The 14,044-nt window shown below is 32.8% G+C and overlaps 1 protein-coding gene across 2 annotated transcripts; it reads right to left on the bottom strand.

The window, feature by feature from the left end:
- Positions 1-5,038: 5,038 nt before the first annotated feature.
- On the bottom strand, positions 5,039-12,888 carry LOC149568779 (isocitrate dehydrogenase [NADP]). 2 transcript variants are annotated; one of them, XM_089821673.1, is made up of 16 exons: positions 12,608-12,888; positions 12,351-12,394; positions 11,707-11,816; positions 9,349-9,386; positions 9,158-9,235; positions 9,000-9,053; positions 8,801-8,902; positions 8,470-8,561; positions 8,267-8,370; positions 8,045-8,113; positions 7,826-7,941; positions 7,643-7,677; positions 6,556-6,698; positions 6,241-6,363; positions 6,043-6,152; positions 5,039-5,582 (listed from the first exon to the last, which is right to left on the bottom strand). In XM_089821673.1, the coding sequence occupies exons 1-15, from the start codon at positions 12,654-12,656 to the stop codon at positions 6,059-6,061; spliced, it is 1,251 nt and encodes a 416-aa protein (XP_089677799.1). In that variant the 5' UTR covers positions 12,657-12,888; the 3' UTR covers positions 5,039-5,582; positions 6,043-6,058. The 2 variants fall into 2 exon arrangements, with proteins under 2 accessions (XP_089677799.1, XP_089677798.1); XM_089821672.1 differs by having other exon boundaries at positions 6,066-6,152.
- Positions 12,889-14,044: the final 1,156 nt, after the last annotated feature.

Raw genomic sequence — 14,044 nt, 5'->3', positions numbered from 1 at the left:
TATATTTTATAATAGTGTTTGTAATATGTATAATTGATAAATGTTAGAATTACTAAATTATATCATTTACTATTATTAATATTTTATATTTAAATGATACTATTATTAATATTTTATATTTAAACAATTTATCATTTAGTTTAAATATATTTAAAAATTAAATATATACTTTACTATTAAATTAATAATTATATTTTACAATAAAATAACATACTAAAGAAAATAATCACAAAATAGAAATAATTCAATTCTAAAAGATATGTAATTTATTATTAAGTTTTTATAAACTATGTATTCAAATTAAATAGTTGTATTCTATTTCTTATTTATTACATCATATTTATTCATCAACATCAAATTTATATGTATTACATCTATTTATTATTTACAAATGTACATATTAAATTACATAATTATTTTATAATTAAAAATTACTTAATTTTATGAAATAATTGAAAATACAAAACATTAAATAGTAAGCCTTTTCTAACTGTGTAAAATTAAACAATTAGTTTTATTTATAAAATATTTTAATATTTCAATGCATTTCATTTTTTCTTATACAAATGTGAGTTTTAATATAAAAATTAAATTCTTAGTTTCATTTAATTAAAATATACTATATTTTATTTTTTCATTATAACCATCATTTTATTTTGACTGTTTATCTTCTTAAGAAAAATAATTATATTTGATTATCTCTCTCTCTGTCTCACACACACACACACACACACACACACACACACACACACACACACACACACACACACACAAAACTTATGTTGGTATCGCTCTATCTTACTATTTTATCTCTCTTCCTCTTCCTCCTATATATCATTTATCATTTTTTCCTTTGCATATATGTTTATGTTGTTATTGTTCTATACTGCTATTTATCTCTATATAATGATTAAAAATAGTGTGACTTCCATTTGATAATCAAGATGAGAATAATACATAATTGGGGACTTTGGCCTCTTATTATTGGACTTAAATGCCCAAACATACAATAATATAACACGAAAACTTAACAACAAAATATGAGTCATCCTTTCAGATCACAATTGCATTTCTAGGACGAAAATTTAACAACAAAATATGAGCCATCCTATCAAATCACAAATGCATTTCTAGAAAAAAATTAATGCATTCACAATGTTAATTTAGAACTATTTAACCTTATTCTGACTCATCTACACCTCTACAACCATTATGCATTAGGCAAGAACTATGACGCAATGCGTCTCTTGTTTAGTTGTTATTTTTAAAAGTATCTATTATATTAATTTAGTTAGTAAGTTTTTAATTAAAAGTTTTTGCTTATTATTAAGACCTTTATTTATGAGGTATTGGATTAAATATATAAATATATATACTAATTAATTCTATAAATATCTACCTATACATTAAGAAGTTTTTAATACACAATTATTTTACATATCTTGTGATTCTATATTTTGTACATAGTTTAAAATGGTCTTGGTAGGTAGCAATTGACCTTCCCTATTTTTCCTTTTTATCAATCTTTGGACATCACTTTGCTTTGAACCTAAATGTTGTGTCATCTCTCCTTTCTGAATTTTAGTTTGGGCTTAGTCTACAACTAGTTATTTTTTGCCTCTTAGCTCTCAAGTATCATATGAGGGAACATGGAGTGTGATCCCAAATATTAATTCAAAAACCTATTTAGAAAAAAATATTGTTTATTAAATTATAGATATAAAAATTTGATATCATTCATTTTAAAATGTGTCAAGTTTAATTAGAAACAAGTGTCAATTAGTGGCTAAGCATTTGCCTTTAGTTGAAGCAATAATTATGTTAATGGCTAAACACGTGCCTTTAGTAAAAGCAATAGTTCAAAATAATTATTATTATGACTAGTATTAAACATATTAATACTTTCATTATTATTATTATTATTATATTTTAACTATTGTAATAAATAAAATTTTAAAAAATTATTGGTAACAGATTGAAACCTTAGTCTTGGACTAATTGATATTTTCCATAATATCTTTTGAACAAAAATATTTTTTAATGTATAATTAAATTATAAATAAATAACTTACAAATATGAATAGGAATAAATATATAATACTATCATATTATATATAATATATTTTTAATTTTATTATAATATTTTGTAAAGAAAAAGAGCTTATAGAATAATAATTTTAAAAATCATAATTGATACAAAGTTAATAGATCCTTAGTAATTATATAAAAAAAAGTATTATCATTTCACCAAATACTAAACAGTGATGGAACATAGAGAATTCCATATGTAAGGCTCAATCAAATTTGACCAATCAAATGCTTGAAAATAATTTCTAAATTTACAAATTGAGAAAACTAGCAAATGTATTATATAGAAACAAATTTGATAAATCCTTTGTAGTTATAAAAAAATCATTTCATCAAATTACTTGTGTCTTATTAAAATTATACCTATCATGGAAATGAGACTTTGAATTTCTATTTTACTTTACATAATAAAATAAATTTTGGATTCCAAATCTAAATTTTAGGTAAGATGATATCAATCTGATGTGATTTAAAATACGCAACGAATCGTTCAACCATTGAAATGAACTATTCTTTGACATGCCTTGAATAATTAACTCTACCATGTTATATCTTTTATATAATTAATATTACAATTAAATTTATTGTGCTCTACCCTCTTCCAATACAATCTTCCACTCTATATCTATCTCCTTACCACACTATACACTTCCCCCCTTTATCACTTATCTTTCAATTCTTATCTCTCCCTCATTGATTGTCAATGATTAAGCCTAATTATCTTCACAATTCGAAGATTTTGTTTTGATCAAAGCTCATATCTTCCTACGTAGATTCATGGTCAATTTGAACCTATTACTTCTATGTTCACAACTTTGTCAAACATGTTTTAAAACATCAATTGCTAAAATGGCCTACCAATTTGCCTCGTGTACAACATAGATTTGTATAAAATAAAATATCAAAAAAATTCTTCATTGACCTACCAAACCTCTAGCATACCCAATGCACACCAAGATGTGATTGCTAGTTTACCACCCACTCACCTCATGAGCCTCAAAAAGAAGAGAAACAATCTAATAGGAAGGAATCTCCAAGTGACCACATTAAATTATAGCACATAATGCCGAGAATCTTAAGAATACCCATACAATTACATATGATTATGCTTGAAGTCATTTTCCAAATCATACATATGCTTGCTTGAAGTCATTTTCCAAATCATACAAAGCTTGTACTCTACAGTAACCAAAAGATGCCCTAGACATAACCATAACAAAGTCAAGGCGTAAGGCCTTCCACAACCATCCATGGATATGTACAAGGTGAAACGCATGCATTTCCTCTTAATAATCATTAATTTGCCTGTTTTCTTGCCGCTGTACGGTAACAAATCCATATAAAAAGATCCGTGCCCACAACTGCAACCAGCAATTGTGATTAAACAAGTGAAGAGAATATGAGAGCTTGAACCAATCTAGTTACAAAATGAGTGGTCATTGTCTACCCCCTAGCAACAACGTGCATGGACCATTAACTATACATAACCATTGCTTGTCATTCTAGGCCTCTTTTGACAATCATATTTCCCTCACCAAGGGATGAACTCAAATTGCCCCGTCAATTTACATGCCTCTACCTTTTCTCAAAAGCATGAAGGCCCAAGTGGTGCGTGCTATTAGGCCTTGTGATGTTGTCCACCACAATTAGTTGGTCAAGCTTACTGTGATGTGGATCAAGTCATGGAGGGAGTGAAAGGAAACAGATTCACTCCCTTCTCTGATCCCCTCGTGCCAATCGCACCTGCTTTTTCCTAAATCCATGCTATCAACCAAGATCAATAAACTCCACTTAGCTTTTGTTATATCAACATTATGCATTGATTCCACTAAGCTTTTGTTATATCAACACTATGCATTGATGGATGCCCATCAACTTTTCCAGACTCCCCACCATACTGTAATAAATATATTTGTTGGATACGGATTTGACAAAATGTTTTTATTTATAAATAATTACAACTTTTGGAGAAGTGGCAGTAAGTAGTTATAGCAGGGCTTGCATATGTTATTTCGAGAGATGTAAATGGTATGATAACCATCGAGCAGTTTCACCATATAGCATAGCACTTAAGGGTAACTTATTTAACCAGAAAAAAACGAGTCTGTCTTTGTGGAAGCAAGAGCAAGCAAACATTTTGACAGCTATCAATACGCAGGTAATAAAGGCTAAGATCAAAGAACAGACATGAAGGATATCGTCCTTAATGATGATGTAGAACAGGTACGTCAAGAGGCAGATGAATGTATCCTTGGTGGACATGAAGACATTTAAGGATAGAACACTGCATCAATCACGGATACAATGTGCAGCATGTACCATATGCAATAGGCAATGTCCATTATACAAATAGCTATTAGTTACACTAACGAACTCAACTCAGATTATATAGTAATTGTTCTGCTACATTGTTTATAGATAGCTGGTAGATAACACTGTTTATTTTATTGCAGCCTCCATGTGCAGCATGTACCATATGCAATAGGCAATGTCCATTATACAAATAGCTATTAGTTACACTAACGAACTCAACTCAGATTACATAGTAATTGTTCTGCTACATTGTTTATAGATAGCTGGTAGATAACACTGTTTATTATATTGCAGCCTCCCATCCAATTTTCCATCAGAAGCAGAATCTCTTGTCCGTGGACCTGATTTGTACCAGTCTATGTTTGTGGTATGCAGTAAACATAATATAAGGCTTACATGGAAAATGACTGACACAACTTTATCCAATTGAAAGTGTATCACGTTGCATGAGTATGAAAACAAATAGAAAAGCAGGCACCTGATTTTAAACAAAAACAACTCTCAACGAGCGTGCTAATGAGACTATTTTAGACAGCAAACTAATAAAATGCACCAAAATTCTATTGAAAACATTTTTGTTTATTGTTATAAACAAAACATAATTAAATCAGCCAATGGCATTCATAACACATAAAAAGAGATAAAAGGGAAAATTAAAAGTTCTAAGATTAAAGAAACATATATAGCTAGCAACTACTTTCCAAGTGCCCAACATCAGCGAGTCGTTGCTCCTTATTAGAGCGATAAATGCCAACCGTGATGTTTTATTTTCTGTACTGGCTGATGTTAAGTCTGACTTGAATGCTCCTATAGATTTTGAAGCTAGGACTCTGCTTTAAGTCAAATTAAATCAATCTCACGGGGTTTATCTGTATCCTCATATAACCACTCCTGAGACTACTGTCTAGCAATTTTACCTTTAGTATAGCTAGCTATTAAGAGGATTGCATCCCATGAAATAGCATATATAGACAACCACAATTGCAAGAGTAAGAAAATTGAAAAATGGAAACACATAGGACACTGTTTGCCTTTTAACAGGGACAAAAATCAAAACATTGACATTGTCTACTGGGCTTTATTACATAGTTGCCCTAACATGTGAGTGAAAATATTTCCTAGTCCTCCAAACAACTCTTGTAGACTCAAAATCGCCACGCAGTTCAAAGCCTTAAGCACTCCTGCATGGTAGGTGGACATGTCAGTTAGAAGTTGCACATTAAAAAGTTCTTAATAAGATGCCAATAAATAGTAACTTAGTTTGTGTTCTGTAACTGAAGAGTTCAACAAAGACGTGTTTTATTTCATCCTCCAAAGTTTTGCATACTTTAAATACTTTCTTTTTCTTGGAGCCAGCTTCAAAATTTCCTCATAAAAAGATGAAGTTCTAATCCAGTAAATTAATAACTAAAATTCAACCATTATTCCAGATTTATTATGCCTTAAAGAACTAGGAAAATTATGTATTAAATATTGAATCACTACTGAAGTAGATCCCAGTTTGTTGCTGGTTATTTATTTCTCCTTTCTCTTTGAGAATGTATTTTTTATATGATCAAACACTTTCCCACAAACAGATCCTCAGTTTTCCTAGATTTCTAAAACTTCATGGATATTGTTCAGATTTCAGTCAAAATCTACCAAAAGAGCACAAGAGTTACAACTTTGGTTTGGCAGAAAGTCTTTCTTTCAGGTCATCTGCAACAGCATCAATAAATTCTTCAGTGTTAAGGTATTTGTCCCTTGACAGCCTGCATTAAATATTTCCAACAAAACATTAATTTTCAAATGGCTGGAATTTTACAATAGAAAATCATAAAACATGAAATGCAGGCGTACTTAGATCCATGAATGATAAGTGCCAGATCCTTTGTCATTTTCCCTGTCTCAACAGTTCCTACACAGGCAGCTTCTAGCTTCTCTGAAAATTCAAGTAGTCTTGGATTTTCATCTAGTTTTGCCCTGCCGTAAAAGCAGTAAAAGCAATTAAACACAGCGAAGATACTGGACGTGAATCTAGAGCATTCTTAGGATGAATGCTTGTCATATCTGAAAGAAGTTAGTGGATACACTATCATGTAGATGTTGGTCAAAGCCATAAATAGAATGTGGATCACACATCAATCATTGAACTTCTAAACCAGGTGCCCATACCTGTGTGCAAGCCCACGTGTCCATGCAAAGATAGAAGCTATGCTGTTTGTGCTAGTTTCACCTCCCTTTTGATGAACACGGAAATGCCGAGTTACTGTACCATGAGCTGCTTCAGCCTCAATAGTCTTTCCATCAGGGCAAACCTGTGAAATAACTAAAATCAGGAATGATTTGCGAAGAATGGATTTACTAGTTTCAAATTATTCTACAAGTCCCACAGGGATAATGGTTGCAAACAACTGATAATATTCTATATCTAGACATTAAATTTGGGAAACTTCAACAAACTGGCAATGCAATTAGACTTATGAAAACAGACAGAATTAAAACTGCATCCAAATTTTAGTGATGGACCAGAACATTTTTAGTCTTCTAACAAAATACATGTTCTGCATTGTTAGGAATCTCCTGGCCCTGTAGAAGATTAAGATTTGAAATTTTGAAAAATGATGAGACAATAAACTCAGATATGGAGGATTTTGGATCTTGGCTAACAACCCAGAACAGGTCCTCTTAAAACTGAAATACATGAATCATGAGCCCAACTTGAGCTATGCCATTGTGCACGTTTATATTCAATCAAAACAATAAATATTAAAAACCTCTGAAAGTTTCACTTTTGAAATATAAGCTCTTCACAGCTACAAAAATACACAGAATCATGGACACATCTGGCAGACAGAATACACAGAATGCATGCAGTTCCACAAATGGATAAAAGTGGCAACACATAATGTCCATGTAAAGATGTCATGGTGTGTACATGCAGAAAAGCTTGCTCGGAAATGAACGCCATGACAAATGATAGGCAATACCCCTAAGTACAGGATATGAAACTTGAGCTTAATTCAGCAAAATATTTAATTAGAGCATACAGCTCATGAACCAAATCTAAACCAACTTAAAGTATGAATAAGGATGAGAGTATAGAATATGATGAATGTGTGCATGTTTGCAGACAAATAACATAAACACTACTAAATAATCCCGTGTTTAAAAATGATTTACCTGTAAAAAAACATATACACCAAAAAAATAGGCAATTGAACCAAGTTATATATAATAGTAAAGTGGATTACAATCTCACCAGGACAGACGTCATCAGACCAAGAGATCCAAATCCTGAAAACAGAAAATCCAGTCAGGTTTGCTTCTAAAGAAAGTAATCATGTTTCCTTCCTTACAAAAACAATAGATATATGTAAAAGATTAGATCTCATGATCAGTTCAAAGCCAGATTCAATGAAAATTAGTATTTTGCACTACTAACCCTGTGCAAGGAAATCACTCTGCACATCACCATCATAATTTTTGCATGCCCAAACATAGGCACCATCACTCTTCAAAGCATAGGCTACCATGTCATCAATAAGCCTATGCTCATACCTGTTCATGAATCAATCATTGTAAAGAGTTATTGTGTGCCTGACAGAATCAAGATAATCAACATTGCAATCTTCATATTATTGTGCCAAGGAACAAAACCAACCAGATTCCTGCTGCGTCATATTTAGCTTTCCAACTGGCCTCATATACCTCCTGGAAGATATCTTTAAACCTACCAATTTAAGTCACATGTAAAAAGAATCTCCGAGAATATGAGGATCCTTAATCTAGAGAATCATAAAGAATGATAACATGGGAAGTAAGGTGTGTTAGAGAAAAAGGTAAAAATAAGGTCATCAATCCTTGTATTGATTTGAAAACATACCTTCCATCATATTTTTTTAAAATTGTGTTTTTAGTACTCAGGTAAAGTGGCCATTTCTTCTCATAAGCTGTTGCCATTGATGCATCAGCAAATGCACGAATAGACTGCACAGAAATAATATCTCAGAAAGGAATATTTGAGATTTGCTCAATTAGAATTTAGAACAGGAAATTATATTTGTTGTAAAAGAGAGGACTACATACCTCATCAGTATTGTACATAGCTAATGCTATTCCTCCATCTCCTTTAAAGTCATATACCTCCAACTCTGTAGTTTCACCTCCGTTCTCTGGAACTGCATCAATTGACAGAAATCACTGTTGCATGCTACAAAGAATACTAATGAAACAAAAAATATATGTTTTCCGATCTCTGACAGTGAAAGCACACTGATATTCACTAAGCTGAAAGACAATACAATTAAAATTCAATGTGTTCACAAGTTGTCAGATATGGAAATAATTCAAGTATCCTTAGAAGTGGAGTTCAAAAAACAAGAAGCAAAATTTATGGGTGAAATCATTTAATCATTACCAAAAACCATTTTGAGCTTGCCAGATCCCTTAATTACTGCATCGGTTGCTCTATATTGGTCACCAAATGCATGGCGTCCAATGCATATAGGTTTAGTCCACCCTGCCGCCAGAAGACATAAGCAATGCAAAATCAATTTATATGTTGTAAAACATAAGCAAAAACTAAGGCTCCCTTCAAGCCCCAACTAATTTATTACCTGGAACAAGCCGAGGAACATTCTTACATAAAATGGGTTCCCTGAACACAGTACCTACAAGACGATACACATCCTTCAGGATTTGTCTCTCCTACAATGTTAATTTGATAGATATATTTGTTTTCAATGAAAACAGAACTTGAAAATAGTTTTCTTACCATTCAAAATGTTACGAATAGTCCCGTTAGGACTCTTCCACATAGCCTTCAGTCCAAACTCCTTGACCCTAGCTTCATCTGTCAGATTATATAGATACTTTAGAAAGTAAGACTTAAATGTATTAAGCACTGGGAGGGCAGATTTTACAAAATTCATCTCATATTCAATTGCAAGTAACTTAGAGCTAGACCTGGTGTGATAGTCGCACATTTTATAGCTACATTGTATCTGCAAAAGGAACATAGAATAAAGATTAAATCCTCTTACTTATCAATGAAAAGAGCTGAGATAAATAAATACAAATTCACAAATAAAATGCTCCCTCGGAAGATATGTAAATGACAGGACTGGGAGTGAATCCTGAAGGCTTGAAACAGGTGAAGTATCTTCTATAGTCTGTACAGTCCTAAGTAGCTCTTACACAAACAAGACTAAGTATCAAAATGTTGACTTGATTATTTTGATCCTTTTACATTCTATGGCCAGGGCAGGGAGGCTGTTATACATTTGAGATTTAAAGGTGATGTTATCATTTTTTAAGCTCTAATACATCAAGAAAAATAATTTGTTTTCTTTAGTCAAGTGGATTTAGTTATTCATATCATAGATGTACTACTGGCAGAGTACTCTCCGAGTTGCAGAAACTGGCCGAGTTATATCACTTCGCGAGTTTTTATGACTTTTACTGGCACCAAAAACTCGCCAATTTTTTTTTGCAAAAACTCGCCAAGTACTCAGCGAGTTTTAGTGAAAAACTCAGCCATAGTTTTGTAATAACACTTAAAGTCAAAACATGGCCCAAACTAATTTACTTTCTCATTTCTTAACTTTTATTTTGCTGAGAGGGGGAGAATAGTCTTCCCAACACTTGCAAACTGATTTCTATCGATTTGAAATGGATTTGAGGTGCTTTTTGAGGAGGATGACACCTATGATTTGGAGAGGCAGGCTATGGAGGAGGGGAATAAATTTGGTTTCACACTAGATGACATTGAGTTGGAAGTGTAGTCAATGCTAGTGCTAGGAGAAGCTAGAGGCAGAGCTACATCTAGGATGAAGGATGACCCACAGACTAAGTCAAACATACCGAGCGAGGGGGCACATGCATGGCAATGCAGACTTCTAGGACTTGACCCTCTAGTTCTAACTCTCCCTTAGTTTTTAGTAGAGATGGGAAGATGAAGATATAATTGCAATGATTATTTACTTTTAGTCTTACAAAATTATTTACTATTTTGCTTCCAGACATCAACATTCCTCACGAGAATACAATTTTCTATCCACTTTATGTCTAAATATATCTAGATTAAGCTTGTTTCTTTTGTGTTCTCATATATTACTCATTGGATGCATCCTCTCATTAAATTTTGCAAAAAAAAATGCATTTCTAATTAAACTTACACAACTTTTTAAGTTCCCAAGTCTGGCCAAGTTTTTCCTGAATTTTATTTTTAGACCTTGGCGAGTTTTTGGCTTTGTCGAGTTTTCCAACAATGATTCATATTGAATAGTTTGATCATTTGTATTAGTATACTTCACTTTTCATTAACATTTTTGGCTTTCACAAATTTGCTCATTTTTAATATTTACTATATATAAGATATCGATATGTTATTTTCCTGTTACCCAACTTTGATAGTGACTTTTCAAAAACATATATACATCCCATGAACTACTTCCATTACTCATTTTTAGATGACACCGAAAATAGACACTGCACTCAAACTTATGCCTATCTACAAGAATTGATCTGGAGATACCATCCTGAAGCATAGGCCCTAAAAATGAAAACTGACCAATCTTAACCAACCAAACAGTTCCTCTATACATTTACAATGTCTCGACCTGATTCTAGAATTCATCTCTTTATTGGCATCTTGCGTATGTTGAATGTTCTCTATAACATAAAAGTGGATCTATAAGCCAAAGTAAACTATGGGCACAACTAGTTTTTCGGGTGAGACTGAAGATAAATGAACATTGTAAGAAAATCATGTTGGCTGATATGATGTTCAAGTTTCCTTCATTTCAGCCGATTGCACAGAAGACCAATATTAAAAGTTTAGACAGTTAATTGTAGCAAAGGACTAAATGACCAAAACAACCTTCTAGTATTTGCAAAACTTTAAAGCAGAAAATAAACATCAGTTAAAGCCAATCGTAGATCAGAACCCAATAAGTCAATTGGTTCCCAAAAAAATACTGCATTTTCTCGAACCACAATGCAATTGACAAGTTTTTCAACTGTAGATTACAGTAAGGGTCTCAATGAACCGAAAGCTTTATCTGTGACAAAATTCAGAAAGCTTTGAAACAGAAAATAAACAACAGATAAAGCCAATAGTACAACAGAAGCCAATAAGACTAGGTCAGCAAAAAATACTGCATTATCCTGACTCGCAATAACATTAATCTTGATTGCATTTTCTTCTACAAACTAAATCATCACAAATCTGCGTAAAATGTTCCTTAAATCCAAACACTCAGTGATTCAAAAAACACAAGTACAGAGAAATTTTAAAATATATTCAATTGAAAGTGAGCTTACTTCAGGGTAGCTTCTGCACTTTCAACTGTAACCTTGTCATCTGTAGCATCACGGTGTGGAAGACCCAGATCAAAATACTTGATATCCAGCTCTACAAATGGAAAAATAAGCTGAAAAACACACAGATTAGGGACAATATAAGAACCCCTTGTAGCCCAACATAGGGATAAGTGGAAAGCTGAATAAGAACAAGCTCGTACAATCTACATTATACTATTGACATATTTAAAACCCAAAACCCAGGTGAATATTTTTAAAAGTTCAATATGAACAAGATTAAGAAAAGAAGAGAGTCTACCAATCTATTGCCTCGTCAAACTATATATAGAAGACTAAATTAAACGAAAAAAATTAGAAATAGCTCAGACTGCAAAACTAGTAGACTAACAACCCAAAAACAGGTGAATGCATATTTTGAAGTTGAATTAAGACAAGATTAAATATATGGCATCCACGCATGCATGAGACTGGACAACTATTCGCAGTCAAAATTCATGAGACGCCAGGTCACCGTGTATATACAACCGAATACTTATACAGCCAATAATCAGAGAAACTTGAAGTAAAATAGAGCATAATCCGATCAAACTCTTAATCGATAAATACAAATTAATCAAAAACATAAAATTAATTAGAAAACTTACCTTTTCCTTGATCATCGTCCAAATAACCCTAGTCATCTCATCACCTGTAAGAACAAAAACAGAAGATCGCAACACGGAGGATCAAAAAACTGAACCAAAACCATGAAATATCTGACAAATAAACAAAATTACCAATCCCAACGAAGATACCGTAGTGAATCAAATTCCAGTTACAGAAACAAGAAACATAAATATTTCACATGGTAAAATTCCATCTCCCCACCACTAACACTGAAATGATTCAATCTGATACTCACCGTCCATCTCGACGATTGGGTTCGCAACCTTGATCTTTTCGAATCCCATTGTTACACTTAAAATTCAAAGCCGGGACAAATATACTTCTTACAGAGAAAATTTTAGCACACCCGCCCCTACGCAGCTCCAAAAGGAAACTTAAAAACGAAAGATTGTCTTAAGCCCGACCCCAGAAAAGCATGAATCGATCCCAGAAACTATCGGATCGACTAACCTCGACGAAATTCAAATTCAACGGAACAACACAGACAATGCGGAAGGTTTAACAAATCTAGAGAATAATGGTAGTTGCGTAGGATTGCATAATATAGGACGGCAAACAGAACATATGCTTGGCTGCTAGCGGTTTGGTCACAGGGAGTAGCTGATTTACTCGAATTCAGTCGTGCACCGAACCGGCCGGTCACGACCTTCGACCTAACGTATTGATCGGTCTACTCTGAGGATCTATTGTTCAGAAAGGACTTGGAATTATTTCACTACCTAGATTTGATGTAATTGCTGTGCTACCTAACCACATCATCTTAGGAAGACTTTTAAAGGGGATGGTATACAACAGTCAAAATCCTACTGTAATAGGAATCAAATGCGTTAAATGTTAAAAAGATAAGACGATAACCTTCTCCTACTATTATTAACTAATTAAATAAAAATGGGATAAAATTTTGAGATAATGAGATTGAGTGGAGCTGACATAACCAAAAACAAATTCAAATATGAAATTTAAATGAATTGAATATATTATATGGGTGACTTTGAGATGGAAAATAATATTAATGTTTATTTGAAATTTTAGGTTGTGATCAAACTAGTGACGCATCTCATTCAATAAATGATTGTGAGAAATTTATAATAGGGAAACGAGCTAGTTGCTACCCATGTACACAATGCCACCACGTTAACCATCACCTTTTCCCCCCTATTACTACCTAAAAAAACTCTTGATACTTGCGTACAAACATGCCAAAACAAATCACCATAAACACCACTAGTCATTCGTTTTTGTTCATTTTTTAGTTTTCTTGGTTGCTGATTGGTCCATTTGTGCAAAAAGTATAATTATTTGGGTGAGTGAATATTGGTGGATCTAAGTGGTAGGTACAGTTTTTTGGGTGAGTGAATATCTAAGTGGCAGGTTTTGGGTGAATATTTTAAAATGGCACTTTTAGACCACCTCACACTCTGCAAGTACTGCAAAGAGTTTTGTAAAGCGGGAAAGTTGAAAGGTTAGCTTTAAGTTATTCACTCACCTACGAAGGTTTGCCAAAAAAAGGACAGATTTTGATATATGAATTAGGAATTGTAGGTGTGCAAAGTTAGCCTGGGCGGCTAGTGGGTCATTTCCCTTAGTAAGTATAAGACATGAACTACTCACATTTTCAAACTTTTAAAAAACTTCATGAACTTGGGCAATCAATGAGAATGCTCATTTATTG

The sequence above is a fragment of the Cupressus sempervirens genome, chromosome 3, assembly GCF_028749045.1.
Source record: "Cupressus sempervirens isolate cs-2001-9-10 chromosome 3, ASM2874904v1, whole genome shotgun sequence".
Classification (NCBI taxonomy): Eukaryota; Viridiplantae; Streptophyta; class Pinopsida; order Cupressales; family Cupressaceae; genus Cupressus; species Cupressus sempervirens.
This window is presented reverse-complemented; position numbering and strand designations above follow the sequence as displayed.

Bases quoted from the DNA above. Each gene is read 5' to 3' on its own strand.
- LOC149568779 (XM_089821672.1), bottom strand. From the start codon at position 12,656: ATGGGATTCGAAAAGATCAAGGTTGCGAACCCAATCGTCGAGATGGAC. The intron at 12,395-12,607 runs GTGAGTATCAGA...TTGTTCTTACAG, and splicing joins CCCAATCGTCGAGATGGACG to GTGATGAGATGACTAGGGTT. The intron at 8,562-8,800 runs GTAATGATTAAA...CAATTGATGCAG, and splicing joins CAAGCTCAAAATGGTTTTTG to TTCCAGAGAACGGAGGTGAA.